A 27,282-nucleotide genomic window follows, 5' to 3' on the forward strand; every position below is an offset into this window, starting at 1 on the left:
ATTCCAAGACACGTCGAATTCACATTTATTAGCATCATTGCCCATTTACGTCCGGATTAATTCCCTGATGTTATTTTGCTATATATTTCTCTTGAATAATGTGTATTCAAATAATAGAGAAAGAGAAAGAGGAATAACCCCAAGTCGATAAGTCCCTATAACTGCCCCATATTAACATATATTACTTTTGCATGAAAACTCTAATCTCTCAGGTAATTTGTAAAAGCGTGGTCTCAGGCTTAAAGCTGCGCTGTTAACGAATTGCCAGACAAGATTTAAGATTCACCGGAATCGATTTTTCATGATTTACCAAACACAACTTTGTACATAAAATATTGCTTATGGCTGCCAAGGGAACAATTGAAAGAAACTCGATTGTCGTTGCTTTCAAACACCACCATAAAATTCATTTATGGAATTGAAAGAAATAACAACCGTGTAAGCATCCGGACGCCATTGTCAAGCAGGAAAACTCATATTACTACTATATATATTACACCGACTAAGTTCAAAGAAATGCACAAAAACAGAAACAATGCCTGGCCTTTCGTAACATAAATAATAATTCACTGTGTGCAAGAGGAGCTCTTTCAAGATAGTGAGGTATTTATTAGCTTGCAGATGAGCTCTTCTAGCAAAGAGTTAGTTGTATTGAGATTATCACGTGATAGACTCCATTGAACTCTTGGCCACAAAGATGCAAGCATGTATATTCATTATTGAAATTTATTTGAAGAGGTTTTGATAATTACGATAGGATTCTTGTAGATGACTTTCAAGGTTCCATTCTTCTTTACGGTTGATTATCAATGGAAAATATTAACATTCTATTTATTATCATTGTTTTTATAATACACAATATTCACATTTAATTATATGACTGGTTCACGGGAAACGTTTATTTTGTATACTATGAATTGAATTCAAATGCTAGTCTAATGACCATACATGTTCGTCAGAATCAGAGACCACTTTATTCCACTTACAAAAAGTGCACTGCTTGTACAAAAATGCATTTGTACTCAATCTTTGATGACATTACGCGACGAATATGACGACACATAGTTAATATAACCCCACCCCTGTCCATAACTTGGCATACGTAGCCACTTGTGGTACAAATCTTTTTATATATACAGTAAATGTTGCTTAAATTCTGTTGGAAACATTCAATGCAGTGGAACAACACGTTTTTAAGTAACCTAAATTCCTACTAGATATAAAACAGGCATCTTCAGGATATATCACCCATACATTCATTGCTAAAAACAGTAACACACAGAGGTGGATTACAGACATGTCGTTGCCGTGGGGTGGGAGGGTCGAAAACAAGTCGGCACGACATCTGTGGGACGGAACATCTGGCAGCTTGAAGCTTCTGCAAATTTAGTGTTTTCGAGACATTCATTTAACTATCTGAATATATAGTTAATTTACTCATGGAAAAGCTCCGGTGGTTTCGCGCTCATTATTATGTGGCCTGAGGGAGGGGTTCCGTCGGCCCCCACCCAACCCTTGGTCCGCACCTGAAACAGTCATTGATGTCGCATACTAAACGTGATAACAACGTAAAACATAAACTCATCGATGATTCACCAACAACCCTACTTACTTACTTTTTCTGAAATAAATTGATTCATTAATAATCAAGACATAGACGGAGATTACTCAGATGCCATTCTAATAAAAGTATCTCTCCATGTGTTCACTATGTCGTTATTTTGGCAGTTACCGGGAGATTCTCGTATTGTTGTGCTACAACTAAAAGGATGTTTTATGCGTTATGTACAGTAAGCTTGCTGAGGAAAAAAAACCCCACCTAATCCCAATATGTAGAATTTAGAGAAATGAATCTAACTCAAGATTGCTTGCTGATGCATTTTATTTTGGAAGTTATGGACTGCCTGGAACTTGTTTGAAAATATTGCAACTTGTCAAATTTAGATCTGAATATCATACAGGAAAGGCGTCAAACCTCATTACGTACAGAATACGGTAAGTATTGCAATTTTGTCAAGTTTGAAGCAGAGAAAGAAACCATTCCTTACGCAATTTACGCACATTAAAAAAATATGTGAATATTGTATTCTTTCTAGTGAAGCTTGGTGTCAAAAGATAGATAAATTCTTCAGAATCATATTTTTTTTTTTTGGGGGGGGGAGGGCAGAGGGGCAAACATAAAGTGGTCAGCTATTAAGTTTTACGAATGTAAGCCAATAATTGGGGGTGGGGGTGGGGGCGGACAGGTGCCTACTCCTTGCCCCTATATGCGGGCGTCCAATTTTCGGAATGAAGCCCAGAGGGTAAACTTTTAGCCCAGAGGGTAAAATTTGTCTCAGTATGTGTAATAAACAGCGACGTTCCCGTTGTGTAAATAATTTCTGATTTTGTGGGGTTTAGTAATTTTAGTTCCACACGACCACCCCACCTACACCTTTGCAATTCAAAATAGTACATTTTTTACTTTAACCCCCCCCCCCCAATAATAACATTCTGAAGTCCGCTCCCTATAATAAAAAGTATAGATTCGCCCCTGTATAAAAGAACATTAAAAATATGTTACCCATATGTAGGCATATGTAATTGTAAGCACATCTACATATTCCTCCACGTGATCTATAAGCCTCCTGAAAAGGAACAATTTAATGAAACTACATGTTTTGTAAATTACAAAATTTAAAATTTATTTACCATCTGACTGATTACAAATAAACATTATCATAGATGATTTAGTATCACAGACTCATTGCGTTTATCGATAAGACCATGTGACACATGTGAATAAACAAAAATAACACATCGCTATATTTGTTAGATCAATCTGAATACATTTTCCAATCAATGTCATACTATTAACTCCAACAATAATATGCACAGGAAAGGATCTGTCACACTACTGGATGATTAATTGACAAACACAGACTTCATCTTAATGTTCAACTTTCATTTAAAAGCAAAAGTGATGAAAAAATAAAAGCGCCGATAATGAAAAAGTAAATGTCAACTTATATGCAAGGAGATAATGACAAAATATTAAGCCTACTGCCAGCAAAGGCACCATTTTGAAAACAGCAAGGCTTTGAATGCATATGTAATATAAAGCAAGGAAGCAGCAGACCTAAATTTATTATATTTTCAAATATTAAACCTGAAATATTTTGGTTTAAATATGCAACCTTTGGATAAAATAAGTATATTGAATTACAAAAATTAAAACCTAATCAATAGAAAATTAAGTTTCATATGTAATGGAGTAAAGTGTTGTCTTTATTGTTCTATATTCCATCCCTTGTTTTAAATGTATGACATTTAGTACTGATTTACAGTTTGAAGTTTGTCATATATCTGATTCCAGAATGATATCGTAGGCATCAGATTTAGACGGGAGCACACAATCGTGTCTGAAGTCAGACGTGAAAAGACAGTTGTTTTTCATGGAAACATATATGTATAATCAATAATCAATTATGCTTAACGTGATCAACAATAGGATTAGAGGATGAAGATACCTTAGTTTCTGGTGGCTTTGGTTTGACATATTAAGTTAATTCCGTTGGTACTTTTTGACAGCACGAATATTACACCGCAATTGTATGATTCTCGGTTTAAACAAAATGTCACCTAGTTTTCTCAGTTATAGAACTGGAGTCTCTTTTTCTCTTTCTGACATGACTCGTGCATACCTGCCGTCGGTGTGTTACATAATGAGGTCAAAACTAAACGTATTGTCACCATGTAGGTCAATATTTTTTAAACTCTCATAAAATCATCATGATGTAATGCAGTACAATATTTGCCAAAAATCACCTATCTTTCGGTATACACATAAACTCAGTTCGTTTAATAGATACAAACTCATATTAGAGGACGCTGATTTTTAAGTTGACAAAATTATCGAAAGGTATGAACGTCATCCGTTGTAGTACTTGTGTCAGTAATATACGTAGTAGTAGTAGTAGTAGCAGCAGCAGCAGAAGCAGGAAAGCAGTTGTGGTAGTGTAGTAGTAGTAATTGTTGTTCTTGTAACAGTGATTTAATAACAAGTGACGTCTTGTTGAAGAGGCCAGCAGCTTAGATGTTGTTGTAGTTTTTATTAACAAAGGGATTTCCATTTCTGTAATCTATGCATTTGTCCAAAGATTTGTCTTGACTATGCAACAATGGGGTCATTTCTATTATCCTCATTTGGCATCCCTGACCAGCCTTTGTTTCCCCATCATAAGAATGTTTGTTGATAGAGTCACAATCCTCTAGTGAAAAATGAATACGTTTTGGGTTATTTTCCGCCGCAGAATCATTCACATCAGTAGCAGAAATTGTATGTACTACACAAGCAGGGGGAAGATGAGCGATATGCTTCTGTAGAACTTGAATGTCATCATCACAGTTACACCTGTTGTAGCAGTTTTTATTATTGTTCCCTGAGTTGGTCGGGCTCTGACTGGTGAGCGAGCATTGCTCAAACCTACTTGCCCTTCTTACGGCATCCTCTCCAGTTAACCAGAATGTGTAGATTTCTCCCTTGCCCTATAAAAACAAAATTAAAACACCTAGAAATAATTATGAGTTCTTGACAAAATAAAGATATCCTTATTGACGTAATCTAGATGAAACAACGGTATGTTGTAAATGAGAAACAAACCCCTATATGCAATTATATTTATAAGATAATATAACAAACATCAATAAAAAGTACTAAGTTAATGATAAGTTTGATAATACTATACAAAAGTCAGTAATAATGACATAGCAAGTTATAATAGCTCTCCATCGTAAAACCGAAGACATAGCAATCTATAATGCTTTTACATATATTCGCCTTCGTTACGTCAAATCATTAAACGCATAAAAGCTACGTGAGTCTCATACTACTTGGTACCTTCTTCCAGGCACTAGTATACGTCAGTTTCAGTAATACTCGGATTCAGAAACAATCAATAATCTAGGACATTATAAGGATCATGCATGAACATGTGTTTTTTTATTCATCTGGTACAGACGTTTACCGATTCCAGAGGGGTTCGCTGAAGATAGAGCCCGAATGGCTATGGTTCCAACAAACAAGCAGCAGTATGTATGGAGAAATAAACACTTTAACAACTCCTCCAGCACCATATCTGTTATTTCTGAGAAATAATGCGCATACCAAATGTTTGAAAGGAGATTACACGAAGTTACACAGATTCTAAACTGTACTTGGCTAATAACGTAGTCGAAAAAAACATATAATAAAGAAATGTGGTTACTACGGAGCACACGAGATGAAATTCTCGTTAGCTTGTACCGTAATGAGTAAAGAAGACGCACTGGGAGAAAGTACCGCTTCTCGTTTTCTGATAAACTAGGAAACGTAACACGATGGCATACTTTCAGCCAATGCACAAGAAATGCGAATACTTTTGTTGCGGTTGATCCCGGAAAACGATAAGAATAACAACACACCATGAATGACGCATTAAATCGGATGCTAATACATGGAGATGACTAAATTCATACATCCCACGGAACAATGTTACGCACGAATTGTTATGTCAAAATAATGAAAACAAATAAAATTGGGACAGTTTAAGCTGAGTACTTTTGAAATTATTTGCGCCTTGAAACTATATTGATCTTCCAGAAAGATAATGTATTCATATCTCTTCGTTATCATTGTTTTATGACGTAATTACCTTCGCAGCGGGTTGTCTACTATATAGAAGGAAATATTTTTGTGTAAAGTAAAAATTTGATTTTTGTAGAGTATTTAAAATGCATCATACAAAGACTTGCTTATAGGAATATGTAATAAGCACCCGATTCCATATGTGTGATGATCATACCTTCATTTGGACCGGACCTCTTTCCTCAACTCTGTACCCACCAAGCTTTAATAACAGTTCCCTTGTCTGAGGAGAGCAGTGGATCATCAGTGCTGAAACACAGAAGACAAAATACATAAATTTGTTAAGGCAATCTATTTTAAATCTTCTCGCATGAAAGTCTCTCAAACTAGATAATACAAACGCACAGAAAGACGACGATACCACGCAGTATTTGCAAATGATACATCTTTTTGCACACTATGTTTGGTTTAAGTTTTAATCCGAACATTTTCCTTGAAATGGAAATAATTGAATAATCACTTCATACCTTATCCATTCATTAAAAAAACTATACATAGCTTTTTTATTTGTCACAAAACTATTATATGGAGTATCGTGAATACTACTACTACTACAACAAATACTACTACTACTAATAATAATAATAACCGTTCCGGTGGCCTAGTGGTTAGAGCGTCCGCCTCGGATGCGGGAGGTCGTGTGTTCAATCCCCGGCCGAGTCATACCAAAGACTTATACAAATGGTTCTAGCAGTTGCCTCGCTTGGTGCTCAGCATTAAGAGGTTAGTGTAAGGACTGGTCGGCCTGGTGTCAAGATAATGTGAGTGGGAGGGACATGATGCTAAATGTCTGCGACATGATGTCCCAGTGCTAGACACATTAAACTGCCACACAGCAGACATCGTAACGATATGACGGAATTTTTTTAAAGCTACGTTAAAAATCCAAATCGCACACACACACACATTACTACCACTAGTACTATTACTACTACTACTTCTACTACTACTACTACTACTACTACTACTAATAATAATAATAATAATAATGATAATAATAATAAATAATAATAATAATAATCATTTTCATCGAACAAGCAATGTATATGTCCTCTGAAGAACAGTTTAGTATATCTTTGTCAGAACTAACATGATACTTGGTTGTCAATGGTCACAAATAGCTTCTTTACAAAGATAAGGACTTGACTGGTCTACTGGTGTCGTTATTCCCTCATCTTTACTAATGTATTTTGCATGTACCTTTCCAACATTGGAAATCCATGCTTCTATGTGTATTACTTACGAAGACCGGTACTTTCCATACGTGAGCAAGTATTAACAGTGTCTCCGAACAAACAATATCGGGGCATTTTTAGGCCCACAACACCTGCAACACATGGTCCAGAATGAATTCCTATCCGAAGTTTCAGCGTATCGTTCGGTCTGTGTCGTATTCGGAACTGTTGGATCTCTCGTAAAAGATGCAGAGACATTGAAGCTATCTCGCCGGCATGGATTATACCATTGCGCTTTGGAAGTCCACTGACACACATATAGGCATCCCCAATTGTTTCTACTTTGTATACGTCATAATGCTCGATTATGGAATCAAAAAGTGTGTAAAGGTCATTCAAAAGGCTTACAATCTGTAACAAACAAAAAAAAAAACCAAGGTAAATATAAATTAAATATATACTAAGACACCGTTATAAATAAATAGGAACTGATCCTACCACATTTGTCTGCTGTTGTATCTGTTCAAATTCTCTTTCAGCAGAAACAGTATGCTATCTCAATTGTTTCCTACTGCAAACTTACAAAAAATAGACTTTAATTGTTTATGACCGTGTGTTAGGTACAGAGCAAACATTTTTCATTTATACTAATCAATATTCTCAAAGTTATTCAGGTCCATGTCTCATTTTACACAGCTAATAGGGTATACACGGTATCTACGCTGGTTGATGCTGCGTATTGTCTGCGTCGTTTTATATGTTTTTATAGTTTGCAATTTGCGATTCTTCTATGTCTGGAAGTCTTCTGTTAAGTTCACACAAATTATTGAATTTAATCATACAAAAGTGAATGCATTACGAATACCTGCATTGGCGTGCTCTCTGAGGACATTGCAGTAAAACCACATATATCACTGAAGTAAATCGTGACACAGTCGAAGGCCTCGGCTTCCACCTCTTTCCCGCGTTTCAGTGCCTCCGCAACTGGCCTTCAGAAAAAACCCAAATAATTGAACCATCCGTCAAACACGAAAACCCTGCGTCAAAATAACGTTTATAATTCGATTTATGGTATATTTTTTCTGTTCGTAGCAAGGAAATTTAAAGAAAGATGTAATTACATGCTTACGTAAGAATGGCCTAAGTTAGGACTAATTAAAGTTAAAGAGAGATGAATAACAAAGACATGTTAATTCTTGGATAAATTTATATATTGCTTATCATATTTGATGTATATTCTGGAATGTTATCTTCAGGGAATAATGCACTGTATGCGCTATCAAGCAAATTATAGTTATTAATTCAATCCGTTTCTATTGTTGATATATTTAAAGCAGACAAATTTCAGCTATTGACGTTTGTTATTGTACATGATTAAATTGTTGGCATGTAACAAATGTTAAAACTAAATTAAAGAACTCCTTTACATTTAAAGACGTGTCCTACATGATTCGCCAGATGTTTGCAGATTTAATGAAATATAGTTGTTCAGGTCTGAAGTGATGAAAAGAAAATCGCAAGATTTTTATTTTATATCCAAGATATTGTATCGTAGTACAAAATATTGTAATTGAATATTAATGTATGCCATAACTTATAATTCTTTATGAGATAATTGCAGTATATTTGTTGATGTACCAAAATATGCTTGAACTATGCAAAACATCATCATGAAAATGGATGAAACCTCGGCACAATACTTTCTTTTGTGGGTTTTCAATGCAGTCTAAACATAATCCTGAAAACCAATAGTCTGCATCAAAGAACCATCAGCATCATCTCTACGCTTATCCCTTATTCATTCCCGGTCCCATTTCACCATTTATTCCCAAAGCTAGTTCCTCGAAGAATGTTGAGAAGTCAAAGACAAATGTTTCATAACTACTTATAACCCACATTTCATATAACAAGGCTAACCCTCTTTGTCTCACACACTGACTGGATAGATTTGCACGGCACGATGCTTGTATGTAGTACCTACCTAGATAGTCTTCAGGTCGTCTTTGAAATATGTAAGACCATCGCTGAATTGTAAAGAAATTACTTTTACCTTGGCAACATCTGCAAGAGAAGTTCCTCTGTTTTCTTCTTCTCCTCTGTTAGTTGATCAGTCCTTTCCTCAACTAAGGCCTCCAAATTGCTGGCATATTTCTCCATGATGACCATCATATTATCCAATATGTTTGGCTTCCTGCAATGATAAAGATGGTTACATTTGCATTGATATTTAACTTTAAAACTACTGAATATCGTTTATACATACATACATACATACATACATACATACATACATACATACATACATACATATTGTTTGCTATAATTGACCTTTGAGGAAAGAAACATTAACAGTTACTGAACAGAAAATAAAATTAAGTAAAAGCAAATAGATTTCTAATTCGATTAGAAACATTAGGAAATGCAAACAATCAACACACCTCTTAACATTTAAAGTTTTAGTATAGTGAGAGAAAGGGTAGAGAACTGTATCTACGACACATTCTTCAGATAAACAGGTAAATATAGATTCACAGAAACAATGTATATGGACTGTTGAACAAGCTAATATGCAATTCGCTTTATACAACAGGGTATTGAAAAGTCTATTATTTAGGAACTTAGGAATTAGGCATTACTGTAGCTACAATTGAAATTTTAATTATTATCTTTAACTTCCAAAACTTATCCTAAACGTACATCCCCCTCTGCAGAGGTTTCAGTTTACATCGAATTATTTTAAATTCGGGGCGACGGTTTGGGTCTTCATCCCAGCACTCCTTGATAACGTCTGTCACAAATTTTGGGGCGGTCTCCAAGGCAGCAAGTCTGGGACGGAAGGGAATCTCCGAATTCTGTTTCATAACTCGGGACACAATTTCTGGATAAATGATGAAAAAAGGTGCTTAACACATCAATTATAAAAAATGGAATTTATCCAACGTTTCATTCTCTAGCGTTTTCCGATATCTGTAAAATAAGAACTTGCTGATACAGTCAAGGAAATTGTATGACATGACGAACTAAATAAGTAAAATAAACAATAGGCAGAAATGACAATACTGCCAGATGATCTACAAACTTACAATACGGATATATATATATATATATATATATATATATATATATATATATATATATATATATATATATGTGAACGATTAGATGTGGAAAATGAATAAGAAAATACGGTTGCCACAGGTGTTGTTGCAGAAAAAGCCCAAAGTTGTCTCTAAATTATACCTGCATGAGACTAGTAAATATATTTACCCATAGGTGAAAGGTCGATATCGCCATATGGTCCTTTTCGGCAATATATTTCGTACACAATAATGGCAAATGAGTAGACATCGCCTTGCTGTGTACCAAGACCTCTTGGTGTGTTGGAACGGAGGAGTTCGGGGGCTCGCCAAAGCAGGCCTACAATTTGAAGGAATATTTTGCTAGTGCTACTGGTATACGTTATGGATTACAAAATAAAATAACCTAAGTTAAGAGTATTAAACGAGAGCTAAAACTATTGAAATAATGAGTATTCATATATACCATTTTCTTCCTTTGTCAGTTTATAGTGGGAAGACTAGATTCTTCAAATTTTAAGCTTAATAATGCACAAACAATGTATTATACAAGATAAAGAGTCTTTTCCATACCTTCAGTGCTGATTGTTGAATAAAGGACTACTTAATGTTTATCACTGCAGAAATAAACACTATTGAAAGTATCTCGAGAAGAAACATCATCGTGGAACAGACAAAGCAGAAATGAGATATTTCTCTAAGATTAAATGAGATATTTCTCTAAGATTAAATGAGATATTTCTCTAAGACTAAATGAGTATACGCTGCCTGATTATTTAATTTGTTTGCAAATATCTGACAGTAGAAGTAAAACAAATGAATGCACCTAGCTAATCTATCATTCTTTAGTATGCTATTTACTGTTATTGCTAAGCCATCAGCGGAATCTTAAGTGCCAAATTAGACATGTGCTCTCTTTACATAGTATCCATCTTTCTACTAAATATTCTCGTCTAAAAATAAATGGAAAATTTTATGATGGAAATATCCCCCTATTTTTTTTAAAAAAGGTTTGGTTAGTGTAAATTTGGTTAGAACAATTGTATAGTATGGTCCGGACAATTTTTGCACACACGAATTAAAGTTAAGGTATCGGAAAACAGAATCGAGTTTGATGATGAATATAAAATTAATCAGGCGGGGAAAATAACTGACACGTAAGGCACATGTATAATACTTTATGATTTAGTTCATGTATGAATATTTGTGATAAATAATAAACTTTAGAGTTAAGAAATTAATAAGGCGTAGGCAGTATCCTTGTTCTACAATTCGGTTTAAGCGCTAGTTAGTCGAAACATTCAACAAATATTTTAATTTGCATATCTATATTGTGTCTTAAACTTTTGGTCCATGGTTGAATATTGGAATGTGCTATAAATTGGTTGTTGACAAGTTTTAAGCTCAATCTTATAATGAACCTGTTTATAAGTTTGGAGTAATTTCCCAGTGGATGTTAAGTCAGGTGGGTTATGTTGTATTGTGAAATTCTGTCACGCGGGAGTTATTATGAAATAAATATTGTGACGTAGAGCCTTAAAGTGTATATAAGACAGAGAAAGTTGACAATTAATTCAGTCCTATTTCCTATGTTCTTTTTTTAAAATCATTCTGCAGTTGTATTTAATGTTGTGTTTAAATATAGAGGACTCATATTTGGCACGTCGGTACATTCAAGTATATTGGTACATGAGTACATTCAGGACTTGGCATTCATTCGGAATACACACTCTATTCTTTTGGACTTCTGATAGACCTTTTTAGGGTTATAATCAGAAGTAGGTAACAATTAGTCAAAGATAGACAAGGAAATAAAAGAAAAGAACGTAGATACAAAATGTGCAGACAAAATGAGCAAAATCGGTGACAGTACATCATCTTAAACACAATCACCTTGAAACAAGCAAACAACAATGTATACTGCCTCGGATGGCTGGATGAGCTGATTTAATTTACATTTTAAAGTAGGTTACATTATCTTATACGTTTTGTTGCCGTGTCTACCCATCTGATCTAACCTACATAAATTACATAACTTTCACCTTTTCATGCAATTTTAGCACATTCGCTGATGGATTAATCACATTTTATTGTTATGTATGTTTTAATTATATGTTATCTGCTGAGCATTTAAATATGTAGGTTTAAATTGTTGAGGATATGAAAACCTTTCTTGACAGGTTAAATTCATTTAAATATACTGTAATCGTCTTTCGTGTAGTCTTCATTATTATAAGGGTAAACACCTTATGCAATTTTCGCACTATTTAAATGGATAAAGACCAACATGAAAAACAATCTGTCTGTACAGAAAAACACAATAATAGTATCTTTAATTGTAATGAAATTAAAGAATGCAAACAAGAATTAAAAATTAGTACCAACTGAACCTACAGAGAGATTACTGGTAAAATGCTAATTAACAAGACAATTGGAAAATATAGATTAGAATCAAATCAAGAACACCCGTGAAATCAAAAAAGCATATGATAAAATGGCCATAACGTTATCAGATGTTGTCATTGAAAAGTATTTTTTTGAATAAAAGAATGTTTATCAAATGATGATTTTAATGAATCACTTAGACGGATGAAAAAATATTACATAATGCGTGGTATCATATACTTTTTTTGGGCTTTAACATTCACACTGGGACTGCCTCTATCTGCAAAGAATGGTAGCATGATTACATTTAAACACATCAGCCTTTTAAAAATGTCAACAGAGGAAAACAAAACACAGAACATAATGACGACACATCGACCGGACCAGATGATATATGCTATCAACGCCAGAAACACTTGTCTGATACAGCTTTCAACACACTACAAAATACTTTCAATAAAAGTTCAGAAAATGGCAATTCCCCCTGTCATAGCGAGAGGCATTAATAATCCCAGTACCTAAGCTTGGAAAGGACCATACCGATTCTTCCCGCTCTTAATACGTACACTAATAAGCTGTACTTTTAAAACCTGGGAGCGAATGATAAACAACACACTCCTTCTCCTATCTTCTACCCAAATACTATTATCAGACCTTCAATGTGGATTAAGATTCTAGGAAATCACAACTGGCCATGGTAAGACTTCAGTCATATGAAGAAAGAACCTAACAAGGTCATCTTCTTTAGCTTAGATAAAAAGGTATAATACCACTGAAGATTATGGCATAAATAATTACCTAGAGAACCTAGATATATCTGTCGCTTACTGATCTATATGCCCAAGTTTTTTAAAAGATATATTTCAGATTGAAGGTAGGTACCACAGTTTCTGAAAGCTACTCTTGGGATATGGGATTACGTTTGGCTAGTATATCGTCCGGCAACGTTTCAGCATGAAAAGTTAACAACATAGTGAATGTCATAATCTACGAACGGACAGCTTGTTACGTCACGACAATTCTTGGATCTATTGTGGATCAAAGAGTACCACATACATGATCTTTAATGATACGTCAGTTTTAGATATGGTTATATAAACTTCAAGTTTTCGAAAATTAAACGGTTTGTATACACTTCAGCCGATTATATAGGATTCATAATAACTTAAAACTCGATCTTGACGGTTCTTTTATCCGGTTTGTGGACGAAACCATACTTATAGTTCTAAGTTTTGTTTTACGTTCATATTTTTTGCAACTGTCAACTAACTTTCATTTCGCATATCAGATACCTTTGTGGCAAATGTGCAAAAGCACTGGATTTAATACAAGTTGTGGTTAACACATATGGAGGATTAGACTGGAGAGTCTTGCTTCAGTATTACAATGCTTCAATAAGATCTGACCTTTACTACAAAATAGTGTTATTCCACCTCAATGCGTACGAATTCGTCATTATCTAGAAGCAGTAAATAAATTGTGCAAATACTGCGAAATTATATATTAACAAATCACTGCATTAGTTATCAATAACACCCACCCAAACAACACCAATATTTAATCTTAGCCAATTCAAAAAGTGCTCAACCGGTTTATTTCATTTTTAGAGTAAACTCAACGATATCAGAGAGTTCACTCGTCGCCATACAGACGTTTTCCAAATGTGGAGATAATGTTGCAGCTGTCGATGTAATACAACACATTCTCCAGGCAATTATCGCTAATTTTTATAAAAGAAATTACAACCATACTACTATACTTGAACTCGACCCCCCCAAAAAAAAAATATAACAAAAAAATTAACAGTTACAAATAAATAAATACATAAATAAAAATAATAACATATAACAAATAAACAAAATATAATCATTATCTGTTTGCATTCATTTCCATATTGAAATCCATGCAAAGCCTTAAGTTTGACAACCCGTTAATATCCAAAAATTGATTTTTTCATACAGACTGGAGAAAGTATTATATATTGTTGTCTTGTCGAGTCGCATTAGTATTAAATGCAATGTAAGGGTAGATAAAGCAGCCAAATCTGCACAGCATTCACCCGTTTCCTGCCTAAACGCAATTGTCATGCTCTATATATTTGGCAAATCTGTAGCATGAAAACGTCACAAGCAAGCTTTCGAATATGAAACTCATCAATGGAGAGCTGGATATCTAAAAAAAAAATCACAAAGAAGACGTGTTATCCTGTCTGGTTTGCGACCGTAGATGAGTAATATTCGCATATCATAGGAAGTTTGGGATTATAAAACAAATACGTAAAGCATTAAACTTTCTTCATCATATATTATTTCCACATTTGGACGAGTTTATGCGTGATAAATACTTTAGAAAAACACACGCGTATGTTTAGCTTGAGTAGTAAAGTAACGAGGTCGAAACCTGATAGAAATGCTTATCATTTTCAATGTTGGTGGCTGAGGAAAGCGATCTAACATAATTGTCTTGAAAAGACCGTGCAACATTTGCTTATCGGTAGAATCAACATGGATATTTTCTCCTGTTTAAAAGACCAGAGATTTAAAGATAACATGAAATCAGTAGTGTCCGAGTGGGCTAAGCAAAACCGTAAAGAAACCAAAATACAAAAAGGTAGGATTTTTCTACGTAAATAAATATCTACAATAGTTTGCACTGAAGTTTTAAAACCGTATAACCCTTGCAAAATCGCTACAACAAAAACACAAATTAAATTTATCGAAAGTACTGGCAAACATTTGACAGTTTCAGCTACTTTCATTTATTAACTGGCTTTGTTGCAGTCAGTACAAAAATTAAAATTTAACATCAACATGAACTCATTCATCAATCTTACAAATTGAGCAAATGCTGTAAGACAGTGGACGTTAAAGTTGCTAAACTATTATCATGTTGCTATGTTAGTATTGCTAAACTATTATCATGTTCCTATGTTATTATTGCTAAACTATTATCATGTTGCTATGTTAGTATTGCTAAACTATTATCATGTTGCTATGTTAGTATTGCTAAACTATTATCATGCTCCTATGTTATTATTGCTAAACTATTATCATGTTGCTATGTTATTATTGCTAAACTATTATCATGTTGCTATGTTAGTATTGCTAAACTATTATCATGTTACTATGTTTATTATTGCTAAACTATTATCATGTTACTATGTTTATTATTGCTAAACTATTATCATGTTGCTATGTTATTATTGCTAAACTATTATCATGTTGCTATGTTATTATTGCTAAACTATTATCATGTTGCTATGTTATTATTGCTAAACTATTATCATGTTGCTATGTTATTATTGCTAAACTATTATCATGTTACTATGTTTATTATTGCTAAACTATTATCATGTTACTATGTTTATTATTGCTAAACTATTATCATGTTACTATGTTTATTATTGCTAAACTATTATCATGTTGCTATGTTATTATTGCTAAACTATTATCATGTTGCTATGTTATTATTGCTAAACTATTATCATGTTGCTATGTTAGTATTGCTAAACTGTTATCATGTTGCTATGTTATTGCTAAACTATTATCATGTTGCTATGTTAGTATTGCTAAACTATTATCATGTTGCTATGCTATTAGAACTAAGCTATTATCATGTTGCAATGCTATTATTGGTAAGCTATTATCATGTTGTTATGTTATTATTGCCAAACTTTTATCATGTTGCTATGTTATTATTGCAAAACTATTATCATGCTCCTATGTTATTATTGCTAAACTATTATCATGTTGCTATGTTATTATAACTAAACTATTATCATGTTGCTATGTTATTATTGGTAAGCTATTATCATGTTACTATGTTATGATTGCTAAACTATTATCATGTTGCTATGTTATTATTGCTAACTTATTATCATGTTGATATATTTGTATTTCCATGCAAAATGCTTTGATTTCATTTAATCGAATCTAACTTATAGACACCCATTTTACAATTTCCGCATTGTTTGGAACTTTAACATTTTAATCTTAAAACTTTTTTCAAAGTTTTGCAAAATCCCATCTGCCACCCTTCCTTGACTCCCACAATCTACACTCCCCACCCTAGTTTTACAAAACACTGGGCAGTTAACCCTGAGAATTTTGGTGCCCCAAATCGCCAGCGGGGACAGAATTCGTGAAAGTAGTTCAATCTTTAGTCACGGCAAAACTACCCCTCAGAGAGGATCATGAAATACTCATAATTTCGCTTGAATTGTAGTTTGAAACTATCTCCCGTCAAGACCTTGACCTTAATCTGATGCCATGGCCATACTTTTAAACTCGAAACTTCAGCCTAATTACACTGTCATACTAACAAAGATGGACTGGAGTGAATCGGTGTGCTATATTATTAAATAAAATTTGAACATCCTTGACGGCAAGAAACTTCAGCCTAATTACACTGTCATACTAACAAAGATGGACTGGAGTGAATCGGTGTGCTATATTATTAAATAAAATTTGAACATCCTTGACGGCAAGAAAGAACTTTTAGGTACACTTGTAATAAACTGTTTATCCCGGTAATTTCAGCGTAAAATTTATGAATCTCAGTCAACTAATTATAAACATGATACTGTTGATTCCTTGAACACATTCAATGATATAAAATACTTCAATACCAAAACTAATCATGTTATTCATCAGTGATTAATGCTATTTGAAAAACTCTATATGACATATAATAATTATCACATTTCATACAAGCTGATGATCTGATGATTCTTTACTGTGTTGGACAAAGAACTAAACAATCATTGTTGTACTGTGTATATACGTCACAATTCTCACTCAGTATATTCTTCAATGGAGTATTGAAGACAAATCTGGAAAGGATATACATTCTTTATCCTCATAGTTACATAGACATTCTAATTTACACATTTGAAAGACGCTCAGTAATATACATTAGCAAAATAATAACAATTAACACAAGCAATGTCGTTTAAACTTAATATAGCAAACAGAAATCAAAGTCAGTAGACTGGTTCCATTTACTTTAATATCTCCCTCTGCTCTGTTCCTCCTTAATATAATGTATCCTTAATCAGGTATGCAATACAATTTCCGGATCATAACAAGCACTTAAATCAGTGGACATTTTCAGCAACCGAAATTTAAGCAGCTGAGAAATATTTTCATAATGACAATTTCCATTTAAACGCATTAAGGATAGTAATTAGTGGGAACAAAGGTAAGTCTAGAAAGCATATTTATGATTTAGATCTTTAGATTACTTTTGCAGGCGTAGGAATGAAAATAATAAAGGTTCTGATAGTTGAAAGGGTTGACGAGGGATCAAAATAATTATTCTGATGGCTGTGATGGGTTGGCGAGAAATCAAAAATAAGAAAGGTTATGATAACTGAAAGTGTTGGTGAGGAATCATAATTTGTTTTACAACGGACAATACTTGTCTTTTGCCTTTTCACGAGAAAACGCAAAACTTAATTTCATTCCATGTATCGGTATGCTGCATTTGTTTGTCTTTTTTGTAGTCTTAATTCTACTAAATATTATCATTATGAGAGATTGCTACAATAATTATGTGATTTTTCCATTATATCTTACAAAACCTTCTATTATCTAAAACTATTTTACCTGAAAAAATGTGAATGAATTCTCTCTCTCTCTCTCTTTGAAAAATATACATTTTTACTGACCATTTCAAGCAATGTTACATGAGAAGTAAATTTGTACGGCACAAAACCGTTCGATTTTCTAAATTGGGGATTATGTGTAAATATGATCAATGGGCTAATTTTACTTACTCCTATATAAGGCGTATTGTTCTACTTCCTCGTTTTCTCCACCGAGAAACTCGTGCAGGCCAAAGTCGGTGATCTTCAGGATCATTCGGTTGTCCACCAGACAATTGGATGATTTTAATTTGCCATGAAACCGGATTTCGCTTTCATGGAGGTAAATCATACCCTGTGGAAAATGACATCTTTGATTTTGAATTACAAAAACACAATCTGAGAATCAAACAATACACTTCCGTTGATGATGATGATGACGACAATATGAATTTGAAAGTGTGGGAATGATAAAAATGGAAGGTAAAGTGAAAAAGTTGGGGCTAAATCATGCTCATATTTTTTGTTTAAATAAAAAGTTCCACTTTACCTAAGCCAAGCATTTGCGAAAATCAGTGATCATCACTATTTGGTCACTAGAAGTAGTATATTTTTTATACATTATGCTTTAGTGGCACAACTTCAAAGTTTTTCTTTCTAGGCATCTCAAAAGAACCTATCATCCATTTGCATGAAAGTTTTTAAAATATAGGTGATTTTAAATCGGCTGTTAAGTCATACCTTTTAAATCAAATCAGACTGAGAGAACCTTGGTCAATGATATTTTACTCGTTCGAATTGGTTTTAGCGTCATTTATAATTTTTAAATAAGGTTTTTAGTTTAATAATGAAAAGTAATTTCTTTATTTAGTTGAATATAGGATCTTAATTTGCAAAGTATACATTGCCCCAAAATTTGCATCCCTCAGAAGCCAATGGAAAATAAGTTTTCTACAATTTTATGGGTCATCCTTTGTCGATTATGTGTACTTATGACTATTTGCACTATAACTGTTTTGATTTAAATACCGTCAATATTACATGACTTGTCTAGATTTGGTGTATGTATTATGTTTTCTATTATTTGATGATCCTACCTAGAACTATTATTATTATTATTTTTTTAACATAAAAATATTATTATTATTATTATTATTATCATTATTATTATTATTATTATTATTATTATTATTATTATTATAGTAGTAGTAGTAGCAGTATTGGGGCCCCTAGTGGCCGAGTCTAAAGCGCTCACCGTTCCGGATCACTGCCGTCTCACCTCTGTCTGCGTGGGTTCGAGTCCAATGCTCGGCTAACGTGGGTAAGCCTGCCAGTAGCTTCTCGTGGGTCGGTGGTTCTTCCCTGGGTTTTCCAGGGTTCTTCCTCCACCAGTTACACTGGCCGCCATGTATATCCTATATTGTGCTGAGAAAATGGCGTTAAACCATAGAACAACAACAACAAGTAGCAGTATTGCTATTATTGTGTTTTATTATATGACAACGGTGATGAATGTTATTCGACTAATCTGTGTGACATACCTACCTACCTACCTACCTACATTTTTAAGCGAGGGGAATACATATGTACATTTGGCAAAACTGTCAAGAATAATGAATAAAAAGGAAAAATTGCAGGACTAGAAAGGGCGGTACTGTCAGTGAAAATGGCTAACAGATTTGGATTCAAACTAGAGCGTTATATTGCTTAGGGATGATCTAGTTATCTACGTACATGTAATTGCCAGGAGATAGGATTTCATGTGATACCATCTGCACACGTTTTTTATGTTACCCTTTTAGCTTTATAATCAGAATACAACATAATTGCCGTTGGGAGAAACAAAAATATAAATGTATTTATATTACAATGAAAGTGGTGGAAAGAAATAATAATAATAATAATAATAATAATAATAATAAAAATAACTTTATGTTACTTAGAAGAGTGGTGGTGGTGTGTGTGTGTGTGTGTGTGTGTGTGTGTGTGTGTGTGTGTGTTACCTTGAGCCAATTAAGTCCTACAGTAAGTAAAACCCTCCAAAATAGATTATAAGTATTACATACAGTGGACCGAGTTAAATTTGACTGTTCCTTGTGTTAACACTTTTCCTAAAGTGTAATAATACCACATCAACATGACCGCTTGGGTGGCCTAAGTCTTTCGATGCGGGAGATCGTGGGTTCGAACCCCGGCCGAGTCATACCAAAGACTTATACAAATAGTACATGCAGCTGCCTCGCTTGGCGCTCAGCATTAAGAGGTTACTGTTAGGACTGGTTGGCCTGGTGTCAGAATAATGTGACTGGGTGGGACATGATGCTACATGTCTGCGGCATGATGCCACAGTACTAGACATCACCATTAACTGCCACACTCCAGACATCGTAGCGATATGATTCAAACTGTTATAGCTACGTTAACACACACTCACACACACACACACACACCAACATTAAGTTCCTTACCCTGACGATATCGAATATAAAAGAAGCCATGAACATATCGTCTAATTGCAAATCATCGTTTTCCAGAATATCCTGAAATATAGGATAAGTAAACGTTATGACAATTCGTTGGAATTTATTTGTTCTAGCGACTCGACGTACAATATTTTTGTTTTGCTTTATAAGCTCATATTGTACAACCTATGCTTGTATTTCACAGACATTGCTTTATACAAAATGATTAAAATCAGATTTCCACTGTCCTACGTGAAGATCCGATAACGACCGCTTAGGGCTCATGTTCTGATAACCTTGAATTAACCAATGTAAATGCAGCTTTCAGAAATCTGAAAGTGAATCAAATCTGTCTTTGATCTTCACGTAGGGCAGTAGAGATCTGATTTTAAGCAGTATGCCTTTGTGTTGTAAAAGCATATTTACTACCGTATATACTCGCTTATAAATTGAGAACCGCTGCAAACATCATAGACTGCCAAGACCTAGATATGCCGGCGCATTGCGCGACAACAGATTTGGGTCTGTGCAGTTGGATTCGAGTTTTAAAAGAGTACAGACCGAATTTGCAGAAGGAGTAGAATCCATGTCTATATATCGATCTATCTCGTAACTAAAGTAATAATTGTCCAATAAAAATGTAAGCTGTCTCTCAAATAAATGAAATAACTGTGGTTTCGGTGGGAACAAATCAGTTTCTTGTGCTCGTGCAACTTTGTGGCATCAGCCGATTTCAAATGTAAAAATTTCACATGGATAACCAGCAAATCTTATATTTCAGAAAACGTCACTATTTTGCGGTTCGGAAATGATTTATTGAGTAAATGATTATATTTCCTTGAGTTCTGGCAAAACGTTTGAACCCAGCAAGTAGTACGTGATTACAGTATTATACACAAAGAAAGAGCGCCGAACTGACAGTGTACTAGAAGTCATTACCTGGAGACTGCCCTTGGAGCAATAGTTGGTAACAATGAAGATGTTGGGCGGATCTATGCAGGCACCAATGAAGGGGTTAATATTGTCGTGACGAAGGTCTCTCATCTGGAATATACCGTTCCCATTGTTAAAAAGCCAATGTTATTTAGATTACGTGCAGTTCTATACATAACAAAAATGATGATGTTGTCTGGATGTAATAGAGATAAAAAGTCACATATTGGACATCTTATAAGGTCCTGCCAATTCCACTCCAGCCAGAGGGAAGGGTTTATCCTTCGTTATTCATGCGCAATAAGAAAATACGTCATCAGAATGGGCCAGAACCATCTGTATATTTAAAAAAATATTTGGGGTGTGGGAGATTTTAGTACGAGTTGATAATTCTTCTTTTGTCCTCAATTTTATTGCATTTTTCATCTTTTAATTGTTGTTGTTTCTGTAGTTTACACATAGTCTGATTCTTGTTTATGTCCGAGCCAGTGACATATGGCCTAAACCGCTGTTTACATTTTGGTATATCGACAAATTATTGTAGCATATGTTTTTGCGTGTTGTTTTCAAGTGCTGAATAAACGATTACAAAAAACACAGGAAATGTTTGCAGTTATATTTGAAATTTAAATCAGTGTGAAATATATTCCAAGATTGATCTGAATAAATATAGAACTAATCTGGTGCTGTTCGAGATTACTTTTTTATATCTGGGAACAGAAATCGAATCATATTGCTATCGAGGTAATGCAATGTTTACGATCTGAAGTCAGTATAATATCTGTCTAGGACCTTCCAGAGAACACTGGGTATACTCACACACTTGAGTTCTTTCTTGACATTGCGTGTTAGTTCAACATGCTTCTTGTTCACTCTTATGATTGCCACAATGTTTCCTTTGTAAGTTCCTACACTCGTGAATAACTGCCTGCCATCCAAGTCAGCTTGAGAACCTAGAGATAGCTGACTGCTAGCTCTAACAAGTGTCCTCTGAAAGAAACATATTCATCTGAAATTGTGTTTTAATCGGCGAAGAAGTTCTATGTACATAGTTATTCGAGTAATAAATTTCAATTTAAAACATTTCCGAATTAATAAACTTCATAGATATCGTTTTCATCTTAATAATAATAATAATAATAATAATAATAATAATAATAATCTTTCACTTTATTGCATGCCTCAGGCCTAAACTAAATACAATTTAATGTATGGTACATCGTTTCATAGTAGATATATGCATATGATATAACCTTGCTATTTACATAAACTTTCAACGTTCTAATTAATGAATTTTCATGCATATTGGTGTCACGAAATAGAGTATTATCATGGAGTTTGTTCTCGTCTTTGTCTAGTTTGATGCATATCCAGTTATATGTCAATATTTGATGCGCTACAAATACACGTAGCTAAAAATTAGACATTAACATGATCATATATATATATATATATATATATATATATATATATATATATATATATATATATATATATATATATATATATATATATATATATATATATATATGCATGCACACGTAGAAGTGTTAGATATTTTGATTTATGTAAATATTCAAGAGTATATACTACCTTAGCCAAACATATATAGGGCATGTCACAATAGGTGGTGCTCGTTGTTATTTGTTATTTCTCTGTTACATATCAGACATATTACACCATCATAGCGAATATATTCTTACCTTCCTATATTTGCCTCTAATTTGTAAGGTACCTATTCTTAGCTAACAAATTATTTTATCTAAATCCTACTCATCTAGGTCATCTAAATATGTTTGCAGTGTAAAGTTACATTTAATACACTTGATGAAAACTATCCAATCAATTCCATTAATCTCATCAGTATGTTCTTGCATGAAAACATCTTTACATCGCTAGGTATTTCGTTAACGATCGTTCATCAGCAATACCCTGGCTTAACCAAATATTGACATATTCATATTTTAATATCGTGTATTCTATACAATTTATCTAACATTTACTTTTCACCCCATTTTATCTGGAAAGTGCGCATTTACTGGAACAGTTTGGCATATTTAAATCGGAAACCAGTGCTTAAGAATTCGAATATATTTAAGGTTTGTCTTTTTAAGTGCATTCGTGATAAACAAACGTTTATGGTGTGTTTGTTGACAGATTCAGTATAAATTTACAACACCCAGTGTGCATCTTTTCTGTATCAGGTGCATCGTGGAAGCCCCATATATTGGATCCATTGTCTAAAATAGGCAACACTTTTGTTTCAGTATAAATCATGGTATGTACATGTAATTTGCCACATTTAGAAAAACCATATTTCAGCGTGTGTATAGCTTTTGTTGCTTGACAGGTCAGAATTTACAGACACATGTACTAAGCATTTGATTGGGCGAATATATATCTCAAATGTATGCTTCAACCATTGTTTCTGTTGAAATATACTACCATTTCTCGTAGCTACGTAGATAGCCTCCCATGTGGAATACAACAGTTCGTCTTTTTCCAAGGCTGGCCAATAATTTCCAACGAGAGGAATACGTTCCTAATACTTATAAAAATTTCTGGAACTGAAAAGTGTGGCACTAAATCATTGACATACAACTGTATAAACACTTCTGTTATTTCTAGTGATATCCCAGAGACTAATATGTCATAGTACTCTGAAGATCATTTAAAAACAGGCACCAAAAAAAATGGAGCTAGCACACATCATTGTTGTACTCCAGCTGGACAATCAAAGACATTGCCCAGACTTAACATAGCATTTACATCTTTATATATTGCTTTAATCATTCGTAACATTTTGATACTTTATTAGAATTTACAAGTTTATGGTATTATTAAAATGTTCTCTCTACTCAATTAAAAATTAATGTTTGATAAAGAAATTTGACCAGATGCCATTCGTGTATCTCTGAAGTTATTTCCCCTAACTTCCTTGAGAACAACGACAAAACCGATGTGACGCGTTGCTGAATCGAACATGCATCTGATTCAGATAGGGTCAGAAAGTTAACAAAATGACAAAAATGTAATTACTGCAACATATTAGGTCAACCAAACACAACTGCTTTTCATTCATCAGGTATATTAAGATAAGATGGGTTAAGAGATTGCTGGAAAAGGAAAATGGAACGTGGCAGAACTTAGTCAATACAACTATACTCAGAAATAGAAAGGATATTTGGAATTTAGGGTGAAGGAAATTAGAAGAATTTAGTAAGTTCATTAAAAACAGTTTTTGGAGAGATGTAATTTTGGTAGTATCTAATTGGAAAGAGGAACCGCAAAGTCCTAACGAGTATCTATCCATGAGTATTTTAAATTTTGTCCCCCCTCCCAATGTTCTATCAATACAAATCCTGGACAGAAGCTGGTTTTGAAATTTTGAATGATCTAGTAGATGATCACGGTAATTTAATACCTTTTGAAATAATAAAACAAAAAACTAGAAGCGATGATTTTTTTAAATACTTCTCCTTAATATCCAAAATTCTAAAAGCATGGAGAGACGTAATAAAAAACCATTTAGTACATAATAATTTTTATAAGCAGGAGGATAAAATAATGAACATGCAAAAGCAAAATTCACTCAAGTTTGTTTACAAAGGTCTTTTAAAAAAAGCTAAAAGACAAAACACTGCGAAGCAAGAAACTTGGATGCAAGTATTTAATAAAAATATAAGTAGTGAGGAGTGGTCTGATATTTATAGCCGGGCGAAATGCTATACCAAGGATACCAAGCTGATCTCTTTTAACTTTAAATTAATCCATAGAACAATCGCTACTAATGATTTTCTGAAAAGAATTAACATATTAGATGACAACAAATGTACTTTCTGTAAGAGTGAAAATAAAAGTATTGAGCATCTCTTTTATGATTGTAGTGTTACTTCGCAGTTTTGGTACCGTTTTATTGAACTTTTTGCACCTTTTTGCCCAAATATTGTACATATGTCCAAAAAAGAAACTTTCTTAGGAAGTGAACAACTTGACAGTTTGTGTAATTTCCTGCTTATTGTGGCAAAATTAGATTTATACTTGCAGATTAAATATGAAAAATCCTTCTATTTTTGCTTTTAAGCAAATAGTTGCAATGCATAAGAACATCGAAAAATACAATGCTAAGGTAAATAAATAAGAGGACCAATTTATTCAAAAATGGACCTCAATAATGAACATATAACTTGTATCTGACTTGATTATAAACAGGAACAAAATACTGTAATATAACAATAGTCCATGTCACCCAGAGTGTGTCCCATATGCATGCGTGCGTGTGTGTGTGTGTGTTTCTTTTTCTGTAGATTATATTTATTATCCCTAGACTATCTGATAACCAGAAATATTTGATTGTAAGGTGACCTTGGGATGGTTCCCCGACCCAAGGGTCAATATATTACCGGGTTAATGTTTTTTTTTATAAAAAAAAGATGAACACACAACAAAAAATAAAATGTAAAATAAAAAATCCAACTGCTTTCTTAAGTCACGTGTATATATATGATCAGGCTATGAATGTGAGGTAAATTTACGAAAAGGGGGTGGGGTTAGTGTGTTGTGCCAAGGAGTGAGTTTAATCTTCTAAACATTCAAACTGATGTAAATATTTTGCTGAAGACTGGTAAAAGGCTAATACGTTATAATATTTGGGCGTATTTATTGTTGTGAATGGGTGCAATAACATTCATAGTCCAATATTTCGGGAAGTATCCACGATCAAACAATTTATTGAAGATATACGCTAAGATATGTGCCGTAATACTTCCAGTCGACTTTAAAAAATCACTCGCATGAGAATCAATTCCAACTGATTTTCCAGACTATATACTTTTTATAGCATGTTGCACTTCCACCTGTTATTTTACAGTCCAGATTTTCATAGCGAATATCAGTTGTTTCGTTTACTTTGAAATTTTGGTTCATCAGCTATTATATATGAAATAATTCTGAAAAGTACTGGTACCATCCGCTAATGATAATTGTTATATTCGTGGTTGACACTATTGACAAATATATATTTTTGTCTTGGAGGTATACTTTCATTATTTTTAATTCTGACGGTTGTGGAATCAGCTATACCCAAGTGAAATATTATTGGTTGATGAATAGATTGAATTCTGTTACCAATCCTGAAGGTAGTAATGCATGAAAATAATGACTGATATAAAAGCAAGCACGTGGTTGTAGCAGAGTTATCTTGTATCCATGAAAACTTTCCAATGCCTCTATCATCGCCAGATTTACCTATTTCAGTCATCCTTCCAGATTGTTGACGTAATTTTAGTAAATTCTCACCATATTGATTTATCTCTTTTCTGTCCTTGTTAGCTTTTCCACATATATTTATATCATAGGCAATATTGCTATCAAGGATCTCATTACTATCGTGTATAATTAAATCAGTTTCTATAGAGGTATAGGCATGAACAAAGACAATTAGATTTAAATACATTATTGCAAACTGGTCAATTACATTCATTTTTTTTAAAAATTGCATTTGGTTCCAAGGGTGCACGTACACATAATCACCCTAATGTGTAATTATATTCTTTGTAATTTTACATCGATAAATTAAATTTAAAAAAGGACAAAAAGACCCCCCCCCCCAAAAAGAAAGCCCTAAACGAACAACATATTTGACTGCAGGAAAGGGGGAGGGCAGCATTTATGCATTAGCCAAATAATTAGTACGTACGCGGCCCTTATTTGAGTTCGGGTTCCCCGTGGAAACGTATTGGTCCCGGAGAGTTATATCCTTGAGGTCTATTTTCCACAGTAGACTGGCTAACTCCTGCTCATATCGCCAGTTTCTACAACGCAAAGAGTTACAGCTATGTAAGAAACTTACTTGCATCCATGAATCTTAATTTTAAATCGAAATGACAATGAAATAGTAATGGTTATATGTTTAATAAAGTATGCATATATTTTTATATCCGAATTATGCAAATATTTAATTTTCGATTTTCAGGTCCCTACAAAAAATGATTCTTTTTTA

General features: G+C 33.6%; 1 protein-coding gene across 1 annotated transcript in view; it reads right to left on the bottom strand.

Annotated features, from left to right (window-relative positions):
* Positions 1-2,658: 2,658 nt before the first annotated feature.
* LOC149803217 (guanylate cyclase 32E-like) overlaps positions 2,659-27,282 on the bottom strand; it is a 196,987-nt gene continuing 172,363 nt past the window's right edge. Inside the window, exons 10-21 of the mRNA XM_089952845.1 lie at positions 26,980-27,094; positions 22,101-22,271; positions 21,288-21,392; positions 20,355-20,426; positions 18,079-18,241; positions 10,108-10,257; positions 9,538-9,718; positions 8,891-9,031; positions 7,706-7,829; positions 6,909-7,251; positions 5,823-5,914; positions 2,659-4,527 (exon numbers count right to left, since the gene is read on the bottom strand). Coding sequence (XP_089808971.1) covers positions 4,072-4,527; positions 5,823-5,914; positions 6,909-7,251; positions 7,706-7,829; positions 8,891-9,031; positions 9,538-9,718; positions 10,108-10,257; positions 18,079-18,241; positions 20,355-20,426; positions 21,288-21,392; positions 22,101-22,271; positions 26,980-27,094 — 2,113 coding nt within the window. The 3' untranslated portion in view covers positions 2,659-4,071. The remainder of the gene's footprint in view (positions 4,528-5,822; positions 5,915-6,908; positions 7,252-7,705; positions 7,830-8,890; positions 9,032-9,537; positions 9,719-10,107; positions 10,258-18,078; positions 18,242-20,354; positions 20,427-21,287; positions 21,393-22,100; positions 22,272-26,979; positions 27,095-27,282) is intronic.

This window comes from Sinohyriopsis cumingii, chromosome 3 (assembly GCF_028554795.1).
Source record: "Sinohyriopsis cumingii isolate HCF-2022 chromosome 3, ASM2855479v2, whole genome shotgun sequence".
Classification (NCBI taxonomy): Eukaryota; Metazoa; Mollusca; class Bivalvia; order Unionida; family Unionidae; genus Sinohyriopsis; species Sinohyriopsis cumingii.